The sequence below is a fragment of the Diadema antillarum genome, unplaced genomic scaffold, assembly GCF_040938485.1.
Source record: "Diadema antillarum isolate AM-2024a unplaced genomic scaffold, OU_Dant_1.0 seq00000356_RagTag, whole genome shotgun sequence".
In the NCBI taxonomy this organism is placed as follows: Eukaryota; Metazoa; Echinodermata; class Echinoidea; order Diadematoida; family Diadematidae; genus Diadema; species Diadema antillarum.
In genome coordinates, this window is record NW_027271362.1 from 657,697 (window position 1) to 679,778 (window position 22,082).

The 22,082-nt window shown below is 38.5% G+C and overlaps 1 protein-coding gene across 1 annotated transcript in view; it reads left to right on the forward strand.

Annotated features, from left to right (window-relative positions):
• LOC139731070 (uncharacterized) overlaps nt 1-22,082 on the forward strand; it is a 90,712-nt gene that overhangs the window by 57,144 nt on the left and 11,486 nt on the right. The window contains exons 38-41 of the mRNA XM_071641949.1: nt 117-506; nt 18,338-18,480; nt 19,616-19,817; nt 21,163-21,525. Coding sequence (XP_071498050.1) covers nt 117-506; nt 18,338-18,480; nt 19,616-19,817; nt 21,163-21,525 — 1,098 coding nt within the window. The remainder of the gene's footprint in view (nt 1-116; nt 507-18,337; nt 18,481-19,615; nt 19,818-21,162; nt 21,526-22,082) is intronic.

The window sequence follows — 22,082 nt, forward strand, 5'->3', positions numbered from 1 at the left end:
AGTGCCCTTGTTTGATATATTTTTCACTTTACACATTTATTCTTATATGTTGTTGGCATCTTTGAGGAGATGATTTTTCGGGTGATTAACATGATTTTCCATCTCTTCTTGGTCAGGTCCTGCCGTTCAATACTTCGGAGTGGGCGAGAGCATCAACATCAAGTCGCCCTCCTACCCCTTGCCCTACCCCCGTGACGCAGACATTGTCTGGCTGGTGTCAGGGCCCCGCGGCTCTCGCACCAAGGCCGTCTTCGTCGGCATGCTGAATCTGCAGACCGACGACGACTTCCTGACCCTGGGATCCGGCCTGGACGCCGACGACGAGGACGCCATCCTCGCCATGATCACCGGTCGCTTCCAATTCCCGGACGACGTCATCTCAGACTCCAATGAGATGTTCCTCCACTTCACCTCCGACGGGAGGTGGCAGTACAGTGGGTTCTGGGTCAGCATCCTCTCAGCATCTCCAGAAGGTTTGTCAGAAACCAAACAAACTTTTGAAACATGTTTGTGAGTCCCTGACACCGCTGACAAGGGAATTTGTTAATGAATGCATGTTCTGGCAATAACAGCACATAGTGCGTTGTTGTGTGCTTGGAGAAAATTTACCAGGAAGAAGTCGTGAACTTATCAAAGTTGAAGGAAGTTTATTGTTGTGATTCAGATGAACAGTAACAAAGTTGTAAAGTTATCAACAATGTAGCCATGTTGAAGGTTATGAACCACAAATGGTTAGCAAAAACCCTTAATGCAGACCTGCAGTGGTGCAGGCTGTCCTGTTAAATTGAACACTTTCATTGACAGATCTCATCCATTCAGTAAGACATTCATTGTTCCTTCATGTGTCACTCAAACTGGGAAAAAAGTGCAATTTGTCATTCCCAGGTCGAAATTCCCATAGAAACCAGTAGAGCTAAAACCAGTAGAATTCTACTGGTTTGTACTGGTTCAGCGGAGACCGATTTTCTACTGGTTTCAATATGGAAAGTGAAATAAAACCAGTAGAAAACCAGTAGGAAGTTTGTACTGGAACCAGTAGCAGACCAGTAAGAATTCTTATTGGAACCAGTAGCAGGCTTTCAAGTGTTCCTATTTTTCCTACTTTTTCCTACTTTTTTACTGCTTGTCCTACTTTTCCTACTTTTTTGCTCAAAATCCTACTTTTTCCTACTTTTTTAGTGAAAAAACCCGCAAAAAAAAATGTGCAAGGCTACTTGAATAGTTGATATTCAGAAATGATGAGTAGACTCTAGTTGCAGATTCTTACCGATGGGGAGAGCCTCTATCTTCAACATGAAAGAGGGACAACACAATCCAATCAACCACAAGACTGCTGCCAGCCTCAGCTTTTGCTCTTGTGAAGACCTTTATGTGATTGATGCCACTGATATTGCAGCCTAGGACTTGGAGCAGTGCTGAACCAGCTCTCATCATCGCTCAAAATTACCAGGTAAGCTTGCCATACACTTAAAAGTAGAATTTGACATCAAATCAGATGAACAGAGAGAAATGTGTAATTCACAGATCCCACAAATTGTGAACAAGGAATGAGAACAACAGTAATTACTTAGCCATCTTGAAAGATAAAGACTAATAGGAGAGCTGAAACCTCTTTATGGACAATCTTAAAAGTTGATGGCTTTTTACATCTTACAAGTATTGTTTAAGAGGTTGAATTGTATCACAGGTAAGACATACATTACCTCGAAGAACTTAGAAGAAAGCAGGGGATGGAGGAACTTCAAGGAAAACAAAAACAAAAACAATATTTCACTATCGTTTAAAGATTGACTGAAGTTGAAATCATGAGACGTTGAAGTCCACTTCCTGAAGAGACATAACTATCAGGAATATATAGAGAGAAAAGCCATCTGAAGCATACTTGAAAAAAACCCAAACAAGCAGGAAAGCTAATGAATGTTAATTCCACAAAGAAGAGCAAGTGTGTGAATGTTTTAAATTGAATCGCCAAGAACAGTTTGTTAAGTTTGGAGGAAGCAACTTGCAGAAAAATTAGAAGCCATGACGACTTTTTATTCCACAGATCTTGCAAATTTTAGTTAAGGCTGAACATCTTTTTATTATCCAGCTAGTTTGAACAAGATGCAAGAAAATGGTAGAACAGAAATCCCTTAATGAAAGTGGTTAAAGTGTGATGTATCATTTGAAGTGACATACCCAAAATATTGAACCATGTGAAAGAGTCTTGGTAAAATGTGAGACAAGGAAACTTCTTAAAGAAGAAAAAAGTGAATGGATGGATGTGTAACATGTCAGTTGTGTCAACATACAAAGCTGTAAGTTGAAGGTGAAAACCAAAAGAACAATGGAGAATATCAAAATTGAAAGGACACAAATACACGCTATTTAAGGGGGGGGGGGGGGGAAGAACTGCATGGTAAATAAACAGATCATCTAGTGTGTATTTGCTACCAAAACAGTTTGTTAATTGGAATTTTCTGAGAAATCAGAGAAGCTGGCAAGGACTTAAATGATAATGACAGTCACTGTTTGTTCCCCAGATCTTGTAAAGAGTAGTTTATAAAATTGACAAGCTGAAATACTGTGCCAGCAAAATATCTGGAGAATGAAAAGCAGAACCTCAACCTTGGAAAATTTCAAAGGCTGAAGGATATGATATTCTCAAAATTATATGAAGAAATTTGATTTCAAGAATATTGAATGAGCTTAAAAGTGCCTGGAATGATATTGCAAAAAGGAGAAACTTCCTAAAAATATCAAACAGCTGTATGTACATGTATATTCAACAAAAAGGGACATGATGAGCTGAAAAGAAGTTGAATGTAAAGAATTATTAACTATCCGCGGTGAATTGGGCAGAAATTGCAAACAGTAAGAAGTCATTGGAAAGTACAGAATGATCAGTTTCTACCATTCTTTCTAGATTAACAAATGTAAGTTCATTCAAGAATACCAGCGGGTACATGGAATCTATCATCTACAGAACACCAAAGAAATGAAAACTGATTTATATTCGTCATCTACAGAAAATTATCAAAAATAGTCATTTTTGCTACCTACAAAGTCAGTAAGACTACAGACAATAAGAAACAAAAAGCAGATGTGCATATATGCTCCTCACTTTTGTAAAGTGGAGTCATTTGGTTATATTTAGTCTTCTGTTACTCTACATGTCACAATACTACATTTCCCTGATTGATACTGAAATGTAAAGTATTTGATTTTTTTTTTGTCTCTCTCTTTGGATGTTTTGTGTCCTATTGGTTAAAGTGTTTCAAATTGAGCTTGCCTTTAATATGCTTTCATCTATGATAATACCAAGATAATCTATATCTCTGGAAATTCAGTGGTTGTCACTGTGCCATGAACTCACAGTATTTGAGTGTGTAGATTTGTAGTGGGCCAGGATTTGCAAAATAAAGATGTTAATACATTGGTAGGTATAATTTCACTTCATAAGGCCTCACTGTCATGAGACAATCCATTCTTCATGCATGTCTTGCCAGAAATTATGATAACACATGCTCTCAGAGACTAATACTGACTGCTACATATAAGTAGTTTAAATTCTGTTATTTTAAAATGTGTGAACACATGTTACATGCTTACATGGATTTGAAATTGAAGGTCTCTTGCTTATCTCATGGTCATTCAGCTGGAACTTGAAAGCATAGTAGTCTTGAGCATTACTTGAATAGCTTTGTCAAACATCCTTATTTCCAGTCTTCTTCACTCTTTGAAGTGAAACATATCTTCACAACTTTAAATGAATGGAGACAAAAGTGTCATCTTTTTTTATTGATTTTGTCAAATATCCTTATTTCTACTCTTTTTCACATTTTGAAATGAAGCACATGTCTTCACAACTTCAAAACATTCAAATAACTCTAGATAAAAGATTTCATCTTTTAATTATGGAAGTGTACAACATACCTTTGGCATTAGTGTATAACTTACACATCTATGGAATGTTTAGGACATATTTTGTGGGATGATAAGATTATGTGGCCGTGGATCACAAAACCAACAATAAGTCTTACACACTGATTTTGTGTTAGGACTGAAAATAGGTGATATGGGCCAACCCAGCCAATCTTGAGTTTTTCATATTTTATGAAAGAGCAAGTCTTCTTCTATATTATACTAAAGTTTGGGATCATAAAACGAAAAGGAAATTGTGTTTTTAGCAATCTTTTTCTGGAACACTTTTTTGGTAGAATAGTGTGATTAGGTGTTTCTCATAGAGTCCTCTTTTCATTTCTTAAAAAAAAAACTGTCCATACTCTTTCAACTCCAATAACTTTAGGAAGGATGATGCTACTACTCTGAAAGTTGCCGTTTAGTAGAGCAGATAGGTGCACAATTTCGTCGAATTGTGGGTTTCGTGAAACAAGCATGAAATTTGGTCTGCTGGTAGATTATGACTCAGTGGTGATTTCTAGATATAGGGCCATCACAGATTCGACCTTGGACAAAAATGGCGGCCATTTTCCAAAATGGCCGCCATTGCTACTTTGAAATTCCATGATATTGTTGGTTTAATCAATTCTAGGGGAGGGATTGTTTTCCCTTTGTATTATAAATCACACCGCAGTAATTTTACTGTCCACATAACATTCCAGATTCGACCTGTGACGAAAATGGCAGCCATTTTGCAAGATGGCCGCCTTCACTCATTGAAATTCTGCGATATTGTAGTGTCATTACAGCTATTGTTTTGAAGGGTTTTGGAACCCGTCTGGCACCATTTCATATTTGCTTGCGATATAGGGAAAGAGTCTACCAAAAAATTTAACTGACGCGATTTGGCGGGATGAGGAATTGTTTTGGAGTATTTCGAGATCAAAAATAAAAGTTGGTATACCGGTACCGACTATTATTCCAGAAGGATCCAGACTAACTCGGTCTTGGGAAAACTTGGCCCTATATTATACACGCTGTTCGTGATCGCCATACTGAAGAGACAGTCAAAGACGCTTGATAAACAAAACAATTTCAAAGACAGCGCGTCTCAGGTGATGTGCGTATATACGCTTGAGGACAGCGCGCTGTCCATTTGTTTTGTACTGGGTTAGCGCGCATTTTCCTGTTTTCAACTCGGACCATACTGTGACCAAGCAGAACGCAAAGCGCAACAGGCTGCTCCCATAGTACAACACAGTACAATCTAGAGGGACAACTCGTCCCGCCGTCAAAGCGAGGCCGAGTTGTCCCCGAGTTCGAGTTTAGCCTGACCCCGAACGGATAAGTTCTGAGACTGTGATTCTGGCGAACCCTTTTGGTTATCATTTCGCATATCTTGTTATTACAGCATCATTCCACACATTTCTTAGGCATACGTGCACATTTGGAAGTGGAAATTGACCATTAAAATGCGAATGATGATTTTTCACTTAAATATTAAAAAATTTTGATCAGTTGAATTTACTCTTAAATAACATAAACAAAAAAAAATATGTTGTCGGACTTACTGAGACATGGACCTCTCACAATTTTATTGCAACGGCATGTTTGCTCTTCCTGGCTATCTGGTCCAATTACAAATTAAGTGGCCTGAATACACATGGAATAGGGCAGGGCCCTGTTGCGGAAAACCCTTACCGCTGGACTTACCGCTCCTTTCTAGCGGTAAGTCTTCAAATTAGCGGTAAATTTTATCATCCTTGATGCTGATTGGCTGTGACACCTAATTTTGACGGTAGTTACCATTGAATTTCAATGGTAAGTTTTATGCAACGGGCACCAGGTGGCTACTTGTATAGCGCACGGGTCCACTTCTCATTGCTCATGGGGCTTTAAAAATGAAAATATATCATATATATCTTCTCTAATATTGAATACAAGCTTAAATCAGAACTTACTGTTATGAGTTAAGCTTTAGAGACTCTATACGCTGAATTGGTTATTCCCGGCCACAAAAATATTGTAATTGGAATTATACATAGACCGCCATAGAGTTGTTCTGAAGTCTGTCTTAATGAATTACATGATATTCTCTCGAGCCCTTGATTGAATAACAAAACATTGTTTCTAATGAGGATTTTAACGTAAACCTCCTACAATTAATTTGGAGAAAATATTTGTGTAAATATTTTCTTGAATACTCTTATCTCATTTGCTTTGTTTGTATGATGTCATTTATGTGAACACTTTCTTGAAAACTCTTATCTCATTTTCTTTGTTCCCACTCATTGATATTACGGATACCACCTCATTCTATATATACATATTCTTTACAAATCTACAGCCGATTCCAACAGGAATCCTAGTAAGTGACATTTCAGATCACTTTCCTATATTTTCTAGTTTATCTCTAAAGATTGAACGGTATGAATTTTGCAAAGAATATATACAAAGTTGCAGCCCTGAGAATGAACAGTAATTTTAGGACGACTTACTGCTGAAGAATGGACCTCTGTTTTGAGTGAAACTGATGTGAACAAATCTTTTGATAATTTAAGGCAGATAATAACTTTGTTATTCAATGAAAATTTCCCTGTGCTAGAAAAGAAATCCCGTAAGTCTAAGAAAACTCCTCGCATGCCTTGAATTGCATGTTCTTTAGTGAATTTAATAAATACGAAAAATAGTTTTTTTAAAATAAATATACGTATAAAAACACCAGAATTAGAGCAAAAGTATACTTGATCTGATATAGGAATATTCTTACTACCACTTTGCGTAGTGCTTTGTAACCGGCATGGATCCATGCAAACAGGCAGTGGCGTATCTAGGGGGGGGGGGGGGGGGCAAGGGGGACACGTACCCCGGGCGTCACTACTTGAGGGCGCCGAAAACGAAAAAAACGAAGAAAAAAAAAGAAAAGAAGAAGGAAAAAGAAGAAGAAGAAGAAGAAGAAATAAAAAAACTTTGCCGGACCGGGGGGTGGGGGGCAGGGAGAATGGGGGAGGGAGAAAACCAAATCAACCACAAAAACAAAAAAATGACAATGTGTTCACACAAGAATTCCATGTTTTGTAAGCTGAGATTTCGGCTCGCTCGCTGCGCTCGCTCGCCAAAATTTATATACACATGTATATAAAAAAGAAGATAAGATCAAAACATTATGATGACGCGGACAAAATGACAATGTATACTAGCATTGTGTTCACACATGCCATCGTTAGAAGGCAAAATGTTACACAGAGCACCGGCTGCAATTTTATTTCCTTCGTTCTGAAGCGATCGCCCATTGGATCAAACGAGAGCGCCAAAGGTGTCGAACATAATATGGGGGGGGGGGGGAGGGGGCGAAAAAAAAATCAAACAAGATAAGAACAAAACATAATGATGACGCGGCATTATACAAATTTCGGCTCACTAGCGCATATCTTTCTTTTTTTTTTTTTGGTTTAAGTCCTCAGTTTGTTGGTATAAATCGTTACCTACAAGGTCGTCACTTTATCTTGATTGGAATTTTAAGATTTAATAAGTAAAATATGACAAGAATTCCATGATTTGTAAGCTGAAATACAAAAATGTTTTGCTCGCTCGCTGCGCTCACTGCCAAACTTTATATTAAAAAAAGATATTAACAAAACTTTATGGCGCGGAAATATGCAAATCTCGGCTCAATCGTGCTTACTAATTTGGAGTATTTTTTCCAATTCCTCAGTTTGTTGGTGTAAATCGTTACCTTAATAAGGCCGTCATTATATATGTTGATTAGAAATGTAAGGGTTAATAAGCCAAAAAATGATAAGAATTCCCGATTTTGTAAGCTGAAATACACAAATTTTCGGCTCGCTCGCAGCGCTCTCTTGCTAGAATTTATCCGGAAAAAGAAGAAAAAGAGGAGATTAAAACATGATGATGATGCCAAAAAATGTATTAAAAAATTCGGCTTGCTCGCTACGCTCACTCGCCAAAATTTATCTGAATTTATTACATTTAAACTACCCTCAAAAGACCCCTTTTAAGTGCTTGAGAAAGCAGATCATGTGAACGTTTCTGAAGTCCCTACCGGGATGGGGTTGGGGTTGAACTCTAACTTTTTCAGAAATTATAGTGGCGCGATTTTCGCGCTTGCCCCAGACGCAGTTTTCCGTAGATACGCCAGTGCAAACAGGTTATTTTTAAATTTCTTGAAAACCAACTACTGTATGTGCTATTTAACCGTCCATTATCATCCTTGCCAGGCCATTTTTATACTCTCTGATAATGTGCAAATAGACAAAGTCACGAATACAAAGATTTTAGGCCTACATATAGATGACAAATTGAATTTGAGAATTCATATATTATATGCTACTTTGGTAAATTTCTTTCCAGAAATGTTGGCGTTATCAATAATATAAAATCTATATTTCCAAAGAATATAGTGCGTATACTACTGTATACTCAACCCTTGTACTACACTATCTCAATCATGGTGTTCTTGCCAGGAGAAACTCAGTAAAACTTTACTTGGATGAATTATTATTATTCCAAAAACGCGCAGTGAGAATTATTTTTATGGTGCAACATCACGTTCTAACACTATTGAGCTTTTCTATGAAAATAAATTTCTAAAAGTACATGATATACATTCTATGAATCTAAGGTCCTTTATGTACAGAACGAAGGATTCTGAATTTCCACAGGTTATTTCGTCACTTTTTGTTATAAATGAAAAAGTGCAAAATAACTACACTCGGCAGTCTTCTTCTTACAACTGCCATCCATTAGAACCAACTTTAAACACAATACATTTGCTTTGGAAAACGGTTGAATTTCAGGGGTTATCAGGATAGTAGGACTACTGATGTGTGGTTTATAACATAATGGAAAAAGATTTCCACCCCAAAAATTGATCTAACCTACAATATCAACAACTTTCATGTACAAGCGATAGCGGCCATTTTGGAAAATGGCCACCATTTTTGTCACAGGTCGAATTTGAGATCATGTTGTGTGGACAGTAAAACTACTGAAGGGTGATTCTTAATGCATGAAAAAAGATTTTCATCCCTAGAATTGATCCCACTTACACTGAAATGTCAACAATTTCTAACGAGAAATGGCGGCCATCTTGATATATGGCCGCCATTTTGAAACAAGTCAAATTTGAGATGTTACCTAAACAGTAGAACTACTGATGTGTGGTTTATAACATAATGGAAAAAATTCCATCCCAAGAATTGATCAAACCTACAATATCAATGACTTTCATATAAGAGATGGCGGCCATTTTGGAAAATGGCTGCCATTTTTGTCACAGGTCGAATCTGAAATATTGTGTGGACAGTAGAACTACTAAAGGGTGATTTTCAATGCATGAGAAAAAATTTTCACCCCTAGAATTGATCTCACCTACAATGTCAACGATTTCGAATGAGCAATGGCGGCCATCTTGAAAAAGGTTGAATTTCAGGGGTTATCAGGATAGTAGGACTACTGATGTGTGGTTTATAACATAATGGAAAAAGATTTCCACCCAAAGAATTAATCTAACTTACAATACCAACGTCTTTCATATAAGCCATGGCGGCCATTTTGGAAAATGGCCGACATTTTTCGTCACAGGTCGAATAAGAGATGTTTTGTGGAACGTAAAACTACCGAAAGGTGATTCTTAATGCATGAAAAAAGATTTTTACCCCTAGAATTGATCTCACTTAACTGAAATGTCAAAAATTTCTAACGAGAAATGGCGGCCATTTTGAAAAATGGCCGCCATTTTCAAACAGGTCGAATTTGAGATGTTATCTGAACAGTAGAACTACTGATGTGTGGTTTATAACATAATGGAAAAAGATTTTCATCCCAAGAATTGATCTAACCTCCAATATCAATGACTTTAATATATACGATGGTGGCCATTTTGGAAAATGGCCGCCATTTTTGTCACAGGCCGAATCTGCGATGGCCCTATATCTAAAAATCACCACTGGGGCATAGTCTACACGCATGCCAAATTTCATGCTTGTTTCACCAAACCCACAATTCTTTCACCTATCTGCCGTACTAGTTGATCATCTACAGAATGTGTTAATAAAGCATGCAAAGCTTAATCTGTTAATATCTTCATTGTTGCTGCTCCATCGGTTAACATCCTGCTATTTGTTCCATTCATTGCAGAGCTAGCACTGCTTAATAAAGATTAGGCGCTTGAATAGACGCTATATGTCAGAGCCCCTTTACTCAGTTCACATTTTTCAGAGTGTGTGCTTCATTCCAGTATTAGGATAGGTTAGGAGAGTCTAGTTATATCGAGTTTTACATCATTTTTAAGCTTAAAGTTTGCTTTTTTAGAATCTTCTCTTAACTAAAAATCCATGTCTAGCGACTTTTGTTGGTGTTGCGATGCAGGGTCACAATGGTAGGCGTTCATGTCAATCACAGAATGATGTCTTTTCTATGCAAGTATTAAAGGAAGTGATCAAGATTCATATTGCCTGTACGATTGAACATGCATTTCTGTTTATTTCCTGACATTGTTCTAAGGAATGTTTGCCTTTGTTGTATTTTTCAGGCTCTCCCAGGAGCAAAAGTGAGGCTGAGGCAGCAGGGTTGTGAGTACAAATTAAGACTTACATGTAACATCAAGGGTTCTGGTGAGTCTCGACGAAAACTACTCCAAATTGCCTGCACATGTCCTGATTTATTCCTACTTTTTCTCTCAAATGTCCTACTTTTTCCCTCTCATGTCCTACTTTTTCCTACTTTTTTAGAGATTCTGTTCCTACGTTATTCCTACTTTTTTACATTATCCCGCTTGAAAGCCTGCAGTAGAAACCAGTAGGAATGTTTGATTTAAACCAGTAGAATCCAGTGAAGACCAATGAAAACTCTCAATGAAACCAGTAGAAATCTCAACAAAACCAGTAGAAATCTTAACAAAACCAGTAGAACACCAGTAGAAACCAGCAGGATTTCTTACAGGAACCAGTAGAAACCAGCAGGATTTCTTACTGGAACCAATAGAAATCTCAACAAAACCAGTAGAAATCTTAACAAAACCAGTAGAAAACCAGTAGAAACCAGCAGGATTTCTTACAGGAACCAGTAGAAACCAGCAGGATTTCTTACTGGAACCAGTAGAAATCTCAACAAAACCAGTAGAAATCTTAACAAAACCAGTAGAAAACCAGTAGAAACCAGCAGGATTTCTTACAGGAACCAGTAGAAACCAGCAGGATTTCTTACTGGAACCAGTAGAAATCTCAACAAAACCAGTAGAAATCTTAACAAAACCAGGAGAAAACCAGTAGAAACCAGCAGGATTTCTTACAGGAACCAGTAGAAACCAGCAGGATTTCTTACTGGAACCAGTAGAAATCTCAACAAAACCAGTAGAAATCTTAACAAAACCAGTAGAAAACCAGTAGAAACCAGCAGGATTTCTTACTGGAACCAGTAGAAACCAGCAGGATTTCTTACTGGAACCAGTAGAAACCAGCAGGATTTCTTACTGGAACCAGTAGAAACCAGCTGAATTTCTTACTGGACCCAGTAGAAACCAGTATGATTTCCTACTGGAACCAGTAGAAACCAGCAGGATTTCTTACTGGAACCAGTAGAAACCAGCTGAATTTCTTACTGGAACCAGTAGAAACCAGTATGATTTCCAACTGGAACCAGTAGAAACCAGCAGGATTTCTTACTGGAACTAGTAGAAACCAGCAGGATTTCTTACTGGAACCAGTAGAAACCAGTAGGAATTTCTACTAGAACCAGAAGAATACCAATTAGATGCCTACTGAAACCAGAAGAAACCAACAGAATACCAGTAGATGTTGTACTGGCCCCAGTAGAAACAAGAAGAAATTCCTACTGAACCAGTAACAGCATGTACCAATGCATTTGGAAGAAGAACTTGCACTTCAAGTGACTCCCATTATAACGACATCTTCAGGACTGACAGTTTTCTTTTTGTTACATTAAAATGTTGTTACCGCTCAACAATGCAAGAAAGAACATTGTAAATGTAGTACAGTTGAATACACAGATAATAATTTAAGGACATGATTTTTTACTATTTTGATACATTGCAAAAAAGTTTCCTTAGAGCCATGTCCATTATAATGGATGTGCGCTAGTAGTACAAATTCTTCTTCAAATCAGCAAAAAACAAACAAACAAACAAAAAACCTAATTGTAATGGTGCCACCAGACGATCAACTCATGTACAGTACTAACCAATTTTTGACTGAATGAGACATACCTGAATGTTCAAAATTAAGAATGCATACATGTACACAACACATGCCACACAAATTCATGCTGCATTTGTATGCATACACTGATCAAAACATGAGACTTCTATCACACACTGTAAGTCTGGAGTAAATACAGTCTTAAGTTGAGGAAATTTTATTAGAAATCAATGGATGATAATCATATTACATGAGTACATTACATTTCAAAGTATTCATTATTCAGATTACTTTTTTTTTTCACCATGTTGTTTTGCCAAGCCAAAGAATTTTTTATTTCAGTTAACAAATTCGTTGAACTGATTATGTGACAAAAAAAAAAATAAAAGACAAATAAGGCCTCTACAGGTATTTGAAAAAAAACACAAAAACATGTAAATTTGTATTACATCAAAAATACAAGGTTTACATTCATGTCATTGAGCACTTTCCATATGCCCCATTTGTTTGTTAAAGCGATAACATAAAGATGATTATCCTAATCATAGAAAATTTTCATCTGAAAGGATGCAAAACTCATACATGCATAAAACAAACTTAATAAAGATATTAAACTGATGGCATGACAAACAAAACTTCACTTGACAAGTACATACACTTTGTACATCTACTGTACACACACTGATAACACTAACAGCATCGATCATAGATAGTGTCAAAAAAAGCGGCACCAAAATGGGATCGGATATTGTAGGTAAGAGGCAATGAGTAAAAAAAAAGAGAGGAAAATAAACAAATAAACAAATTCATAGTCACATCTGAATGTAAGTTTACTGAATAGATTTCAATTACCAAAATGCTCTCGCATGCTTGGCAGCTCATTTTATGTTAGTTAATAGCCTTTCAAAAACATAAGAGAACCTCATTATATCAAGAACCTAAATACCACGATTCACCTGTAATTACCTTGTTTGAGTGTATATCACCTTTCTTACTATATTGTAATTATACACAGCCCTGTCGCTGTGCTGCACGTATATTTGGTTGGGCTATTTTCTTTCTATACACTGTAATAGGTGCTTGTTCTGTCAGCTGGAAAGTGGTATGCATGATCTGTGAGGTTTAATGTTTAATAGTAGTCATAGATTTTTCACATGTAATAAGTCAAGAGTCTTCACCTGGGACCTGATAAAATCATCCATTATCATTTGCAAACTGGCAGGTCTGTAAGTTGCAAGGTTACACTAATCTAATACAAAATACCCCCCCCCCCCCCCCCCAGAAAATCCATCAAACTGAACATTACCCATTTGACCATTTGAAATAAAAAAGAAAAAATACAATGTACACCGTTGCATGATTCAATTACACAATTAACAACTTTGAGCACAAACAACACAGCATGGATGCAGAAGGTTTTGCACTTCAGGCTCACACCCATAAGTCTTTTTATCCGATAGCAAGTACATTGTACAGCTATACTGTTATTGCCCAAGTTAGTCCTCACCTAAATCCTTTACCATCAGTACAGCACAGGAATCTTCCCCTTCTCTACCAGCACAGCAACTCTCTTGTGCAAAATCAAAAAATACTGTACATGAACTACAAATGTAAGTATATGCTGACTTTCTTGCAGTTTATACTTGTACCCATCATGAATGTAAAGATACACTGTAGCACAGAAGATCACCCAAGCCCAGTCATCTGGTTCTGACATACATGTACTTGCACCGCTGTGTACTTGTACATTGTACATTACGGCACTGTACAAGTGTTCCTCATTTACGCTGTCACCAGTGATGGAATAACACAGGACATAGTGACACTCCTTTTCCTCCAGTCAATCTTTAAAGTACATTGTACCTATCAAATCTCTGCACTGATGACGATGAGTCTGGCTGAATATGATGGTTCTCTCAGTTTTACATTTCTTTCGCTCACATAATTCTTTCACTAATGTGAAAAATTCTTGAAATTTTCCTGAAGTGACAAGCTGACAACATACACTTTTTGTAACAGCAAATATTCAGCCAGGGCTCCCTGGTTGGACCCAGTGCTTGTATGACGATTTCAAAATGCTGAAGGCCCAAACTCTCAGTGAGGTCATCATTCTCTGAAGGCAAGGGAAGATGTAGGGCCCACTCGTGGCAGTCAAAATACCAGGTACATGTACGTGGCATAACGCACTACAGCTCTGCAAGTCGACCTTAGCTGGCTTCTTCTAGTCTTCATTCTCTCCTAATATTCAAAGATAAAACAAAGAGAAAGAGAACTTCGAGTATTCAATCAATTTTCAATGTTTGATGTTAAAGTGATCACATTGTAGTACGTACATTGTAAATCTTGCCAAATTGAGAACATTTGTTAAAAAAATCAGCACATTTTTCTTCTTCATTGGAGATCAACATTCTACAATCGTATCATTATGGTCAACTAGTGTTTCAGTTTGAACTCATGTCCAACATACTGTATATTACGTTTGCACGCCTGACTCTGTCAAGGGCAGGTTATAGTTAACTTCACATATTTTGCTCAATGTACAAACCCGCCCCCACCGATCGATAAATCACTAGCACAGGGTAGACAGTGTTTCTGGCAATTCAATTTCTCTCACTTACAATGTACCGGGTAATCGGTATAGCCTGTATTTTACTTGGTGATTGACTAGCAAGCGGTGTCTTCCGAACTGTTAGTGTCTCTGACTTTTCGTACGTTTAAATGGTCACAGATTTGTCATACAATTTACACACACACATGAAAGCAAAGCTTGGCATTTTTTTCTACAACTTTGCTCACTGCATGTCCAAAATACGATTCAACATAAATCTACAAGTTAAATACATGTAGATGAGAAAAACTGAATGTACATTTATTCTCAAATCATCACTTGGTACCATTTGTTGGTGTCTAATAATGTGGCAAACAGAATGTTTCCATCATGGCACACAAACTGATATTGAGTGATAAAGAGCTAACTTAAATCCAACTTTGTAGTTAGCGTTAATACTCTAAATCTAGGCTAACAAGAGCAAGGCAAAACACTCACTAACTGGCCAACACCGGTGCTCGGTTTGTCTCAGTCGGGTTCTTCATACACTTGCACTGCAGACGAGTACAGCATGGCTATGCATATCTGTGAACCTGAACTGCGTACTACTGGTGGCTGTAGCTGTTCCAGTGTCTCACATTACACTTACAGTCCGTTATCGGGCATTGTCAGTCTCCGACACATACCACCACCGCAACGGTAGTACCAGATACAGTTTGGATTCACAGTGGATTGTTTCGTCAATTTTCGCGATGTCACTAGCTCGCACATTTCAAATCGTTTGAACATACATGTAGTATGGTGTACGACATTTCTGAAACATACCGTAGGGCGTACGAGTAATTCACCGAAAAAACGTAGCGTTCAAACGTACGGCTTCGATTCCGATCGTCACCTAGTATGATCAGCTATGGGTGAATACGGCCTGGAAGCAAACTCGACATCAAAGTCACTCTCAAATGAAATAAAACGTCAATGTTTACCGCTAACTAAACCTTAGATTCCTGAGCTCATTGAAGATTCTCGTTCCGAAACACAAATGCAATCGTAATGGAGTTTTCTCGGTATAATTGGCTGCTGGATATGACAAAGTTGAACGGATTGCGATGGGTGCGTTGATGTGTGTACAATCGTCAGTGCAGTACGACGTACAGCTCAAATATGAATGCGGCGGCGGCGGCCGGCCAGCCAGCAGCAGGGCCGAGAGCGGACGGCGGATTGCACTGCCCGCCAAAAGTAGCTCGTTTGCATAACGGCTAGCTGCGCGGCAGTATGACGTCATGTTGCCGGTTGAATCCCAGGGATTTATTGATGAGCATAACGAGTTTAAAGACAATTAGGTTATAAAAATTACATAAGTATAATTTTATTTCAAAATATATATGGCTATTTTTTTTTGCAATTGTTAATATCCCCATATTTACAAAATTAACAAAATTTTCCGTAAAAGTTGTTCATTGTAACGACGTTCTGTTGTTTGACAACTTCCAGTAGAATCCACCAGTTTCTGCAGGCACTCGGTTGGTTTCTACTGGTTTGACTTGTTAGCAGTATTTTGACACCCCATTTTGAACCAGTAGAATCTACTGATTTCTGTTGGTTTCTACTGGTATTACTTCACAATTTTACAACCCTCTTCAAACCAGTTGGCTCTACAGGTACTTGTTGGTTTCCGCTGGTTTATCAAGCCAGTGGAATCTACTGGTTTCTGTCGATCGGTTTCTACTGGTATAATTCCAAACTTCTACAACTCTCTCCAAACCAGTAGACTCTCTACAGGTACCTGTTGGTTTCTACTGGTTTGACTTATTTGTTTTTACATGTATATTAGATGACTGGTTTGTACTGGTTACCACTGGTTTGACATGATATTTCGACACCCCATTTTAAGCCAGTAGAATCTACTGGTTTCTGTCGGTTTCTACTGGTATAACTCGACACTTCTACAATCCTCTTCAAACCAGTAGACTATCTACAGGTACCTGTTGGTTTCTACTGGTTTGACTTATTTTTTTTTTACATTTACATTGTATAGGAGATTGACTGGTTTGTACTGGTTACCACTGGTTTGACTTGATATTTTGACACCCCATTTCAAGCCAGTGGAATCTACTGGTTTCTGTCGGTTTCTACTGGTACAGAGACTCCAACCCAAAGTACCTTCTGATCTGGAGATTCTCCCGCCTGAAACCCCTAGCAAACGGGAGACTCAAAGTTTATGTGTGCGAAGCGCGAAATTCCCAGGGTTTTAGATGCTCTCTGGTGCTATCTAAGGCTTATTTTTTCAACATACAATAGAAATATGTAAAAAATCCTTTCCAACGGGAGACAAAGAGCCAGGGCGGGAGAAATCAAATCTCAAACGGGAGAAGGGGAGATTTTGCAAAAATGGATTTTCGGCGGGAGATCTCCCGTCGAAAACGGGAGAGTTGGAGTCTCTGCTGGTATACTTAACGAGTCTATACAGTCCTCTTCAAACCAGTAGACTATCTACAGGTACCTGTTGGTTTCTGCTGGTTTGACTTATTTGTTTTTACATGTATAGGAGATTGACTGGTTTGTACTGGTTTCTGCTGGTTTGACTTGATATTTTGACACCCCATTTTAAAGCCAGTGGATTCTACTGGTTTCTGTCGGTTTCTACTGGTATAACTTCACACTTCTACAACCCTCTTCAAACCAGTAGACTAATTGGTACCTGTTGGTTTCTACTGGTTTGACTTATTTGTTTCTACATGTATAGGAGATGGACTGGTTTGTACTGGTTACCACTGGTTTGACTTGATATTTCGACACCCCATTTTAAGCCAGTAGAATATTCTGGTTTTTATTGGTTTATGGCTGGTATTACTTCATCACAATTGTATGACCCTCTTCAAGCCATTAGACTACTGGTACCTGTTGGTTTCTACTGGTTTGACTTAATTCTTGTTTATACATGCAGAAAAGTGACTGGTTTGTACTGGTTCGTACTGGTTTTCCTTCTTTTAAAGCCATCTTCAAACATACCAGTAGGCTGCATGGGTACCTGTTGGTTTTTACTGGTTGACAAGTAACATCTTAACATGTAAAAAAATGCTGGTTTGTATTGGTTTCTACTGGTCTGACTTGTCTTTTTTCAACCCAGTTTTGAAACCATTCGACTCTTCTGGTTTGTACTGTTCTCTACAGGTTTCCCTCTCCACTTGAAACCATTAAACAGTACTGATTTCTTCTGGATTCTACTGGTCTAACTTTGAATTTAACACTACATTTGAAAACCAGTAGACTCTACTGGTTTTAATTGGTTTGTTCTGGTCTTTTGACCAGTTGAATCTAATGGTCTCTATGGGAATCCTACTGGAGCCATCTGGAAATTCCCTTAGAAACCACTCAAATCCGGAAACCATTAGAAACCAGTAGAAGGTCTCTACTGGTTTCTACTGGTTTCTATGGGAATTTCGACCTGGGTTGTCTTTAAAGTTCAGGTGCTCAGTCAACATAATTAGGTATCACTGGAAAGGGGAAAAGTTTCCCTTTCCCCACAACCAGCATTGTGCTCTCCACAGCTGAAAATTCGGAAATGGTGGCCCTCCAAAGTTGGGTTGCCTTCCTTTTGTTATACGCACTGTATACACCGTGTTTTTAATCAGATACATTAATGGTAAAATGGGTGTATGTTTTAGGATAAATGCACAAATGATTACTCTGCAACTGACTTTTCTTTCCAAACTCTGTGTTGTGTTTGCAGACCTTGTCACAGAGGAACACTATGAGCTTGATGTCCACGATTATCTGAGCATCATGCTGCCTCCTGACCTGGTTGCCAACGGCAACGAAGCTCACTGGACAGTCTCCACTGATGAAAGCTTCAAAATCCAAGTCCACTTTAGGGTAAGACCAACAAGAGTTCCGAATTAAAGGGGATGGCTAGTAACTGATTACTGGGAATGCTGAGGGATGATTGTTCCAATCCTTGTGGGATTCATTTAAGAGTACATTATATATCTATTGTTGTGTGAAAATTATTTGCTTCAGAATGGTCTCATATTCAAGTAATGTGCAATTTAATGTTTTCAGGTTAGCATGGCTGTACAGTGACGGGGCATTAAACTGCACATTACTTGAATATGAGACCGTTCTGAAGCAAATAATTTTCACACAACAATAGATATGTAATGCAGTCTTAAATGAATCCTACAAGAATTGGAACAATCATCCCCCAGCATTCCCACTGATTCCCACTGATTCCCACTGATCAGTTACTAGCCATCCCCTTTAAGATGGGCAAAATACTCAGAATAATTCCCTGCAATTGTTTGGAATCAAATCTTCAAACAATTTAGAAATATGTAGAAATTTGGAATCGTGTTGGGGTTTTACGTACTGTGATTTTTACGTTCATGGTAGACCCTGGTACACGTGAAGGATGTCACTTTGCATGATAAGTAAATGTTCATGAATTAAAGTCAAATATTGCCATGTAGTTAACAAGGTGCTAGTTGATACTGATGTAAACTTTGTGGATTGATCAGCCTAGGGATCATAAGGCAATGTTTTAACTTGACCTACAATCTGTTTTATATCAGTGTAACATTTTGGCCATGATGATTAAGATAAAACTAAAAGAACACAATGTAAGGGGGTGCTGCTTTCTTCTTTTCAGGTTTAATCACTGTCATCCACTGACCTAAGTTGATTGGGGGGGGGGGGGGGGGGTTGTCAAATGTAGAAAAGCTATGAGATAAAGGTTGCTTTCTTTTTAGAGAGAGACCTTTCATTCAGTGGTGTAGGAAGATGTGAACTATTATCAAAATATTACGTTGATCAAATAAAGGAATAGTAAATGTCTCATGAAAATGAATATAGTTTAATAGAACAGGTCCAATGATACTACTTGAAGTAGTTGGGTAAGATTTTTTGTTTTCAAGTGTATCATTTTTAGAGTACATCTGGATTGTGTTACTTCTTTGCCAGTCGTGCAACTCCAAAGTTGGTGTTTTCTCATCCTGATCTCTGTGTTGTCTAGGGCAACAACTACGGATGGGATGGCGAGACGTTGACCTTTGGTGACGGTCTCGAGCCAGGTCAGTCTATGACGATGATAGAGGAGTTTGATGCCAATAGCAGGCTTGAAGACTTTGTCTCCCGCACCCACGAGATGTGGATCGTCTTCAAGGCGGACGACTTCCGCTCTCACGATCACCTGGAGATAGAGCTGACTGCAGTCGGTGAGTACCGTACTTCATACGCTGAATGTTTCGCGAGGTTTTTATTTTCGCAAATTTCCCAAGTTTGGTGCTATTCACGAAATTTAAAGACACACAAAAATATTGACTCTGATCCCGATGTGAATGTGACGTATGCGTGTACTCTTCTTAGTCCAGTGCAGGACTTCATGATCACAAATTTAACCACTCGCGAAATCATCGGGAATTTCCGCTTCGGGAAAATTTAGACTCGCAAAATATACTGTATATTAAGTTGTTATTTTCACGAGGGTTTAATTTTTGCAAATTTCGCGAATCACAGTTGGATCCCGAATTTAACAACACGCGAAAAATGTCACCATGTGCGAAGGTAGTGTGCTTATGTAGGCCTCCGTGTCAATTTGCAAAAACAACATCTCGCGAAAATGTCTGTGACCTCCTCGTTCACGAAAATATTAGTACGCGAAATTAACGGCGTATACAGTATGACGTATACAGTCTTTATTACCTCCACCAAGTGAGGAGGTTGTGTTTTCTTCGGCATTTGTTTGTTTGTTGGTTTGTCTGTGTGCAAAATAACTAAAAAGTTATGAATGGATTTGGATGAAACTTTCAGGGAAGTTTGAAAATGACACAAGTAACAGATGATTCAATTTTGGTAGTGATCTGGCAATTTTTGTGAATTTTATGAAGGATTTATGTTATTTTGGCAGGTAGAGTTAATTAACTTAGGAGTTGAAGCTGTACGTGCATTTTTTAGATTTTCATATGCACAATAAAGTGCTCGCTCAATGCGAGGTGCGCTGCGCAGCTGGAAGTTGATGACACAACAAAAGGCGAATCTATATTAGGAAATCGGGCAATTTTGAGCATAAGAATTCATGTGTATGGATGGAAATCACTGATCTCAATGGAAGAACAAGATCAATAGAGGAAATGAGCTGCTTGGCAGAGGTCTGTGCTCTTAGAGTGCTTCTCAAGTTTTTATATGACACAGAGGCAACAAGTCTTGTTTTTTTCCAATGCAACTTTTTTTTTTGACAAGTTATGTTTTAGGTAGACTCTGGGTCATTAGATGTATATTTTGTTTTGGCCTTTATGGCAAGGCATGATGCACATGCTCCTGCAAAGAACAAACAAATTGGGAATATTGTCTTCTTGAGTGGGATCTCTGTATGTCCTTGTTTTGTTTGCAAATAGTTTATGGCAAGGTAGTACAATGTATGTGGTATATTTGACATGTTGCGGCCAGACAAACCAGTCTCATGAAAGAGAATATTTTTGAGAATATCTTGGGGAAATACAAAAGATACAGAAGTATGCACATGACGTCAACTTTTGTCACACAATCTGTTTTTTCCCGTAGATGCCCATGATGAGGTAGATATTCTCTACTTTGATGTCCACGAGCCCATCCTCATCAAGTCGCCAAACTTCCCCGGGAACTACCCCAACGACCTCGAGCTGCGCTGGCTGGTGATGGGGCCGCCCGAGTTTCTGGCTCGGGCCTCCTTCCAAGCCTTCCATCTGGAGTTCAAGTGCGACGTCCTGCTCATCGGCGGGGGGCTGGACCCGACTGACAGCCACTCGGAGCTGGCCAGGCTGACCGGTCCCTTGCTGCCAAAGGATGTGGTCTCCTACGACAGCAACATGTGGCTGGTTTTCACCTCAGACCACAGTGAAACCCGGGAGGGCTTTAAGGTGGAGATCAGTGCCTACCACAAGAAAGGTGGGAAAGAGTCACTTTCTAAAATCACTATACCCCTCAATTCTACCGGTGCTTCTACCTCTCTCTGCACCGTATCTCTCTGTATGCCACATGCCTTGAATGCAAAGTGCTCACAGTCAGAGGTTAAAGGTGAAAGAGCATGGCTGGTTGACCAGTTTCCTCAATCCCTTCCTTAACCAAGTACAGCACGTACCTGACAGTGTATCTTCTTGCATTGAACGCAATGTGCTGGAGATAGATTGTTTCTTGAGTTGCTTATGGTCATGTATTCTTTTTTGTTAGTGCTTTTAGTCGTTCTTTTCATTCATCATCTGCCAGTTGATCTCAACTTTCTACTCTCATTGGTATGCCTCCACCAGGAAGGTTCACTGGAGGCATTATTGGTACTTGTCTTGAGTATAGTTTTGTTTTGAAAAGTAAACACTAGTCAGACATTGGAGAGATACCTTGTTGAATATGATCTGTGAAGTAATACCCTATTTAAAGCCTGCTTTAAAAAAGTCACAAATGGAGAGCTCTTCGAATGTTGATTTGCATACAGAGGACTAACATTTGTA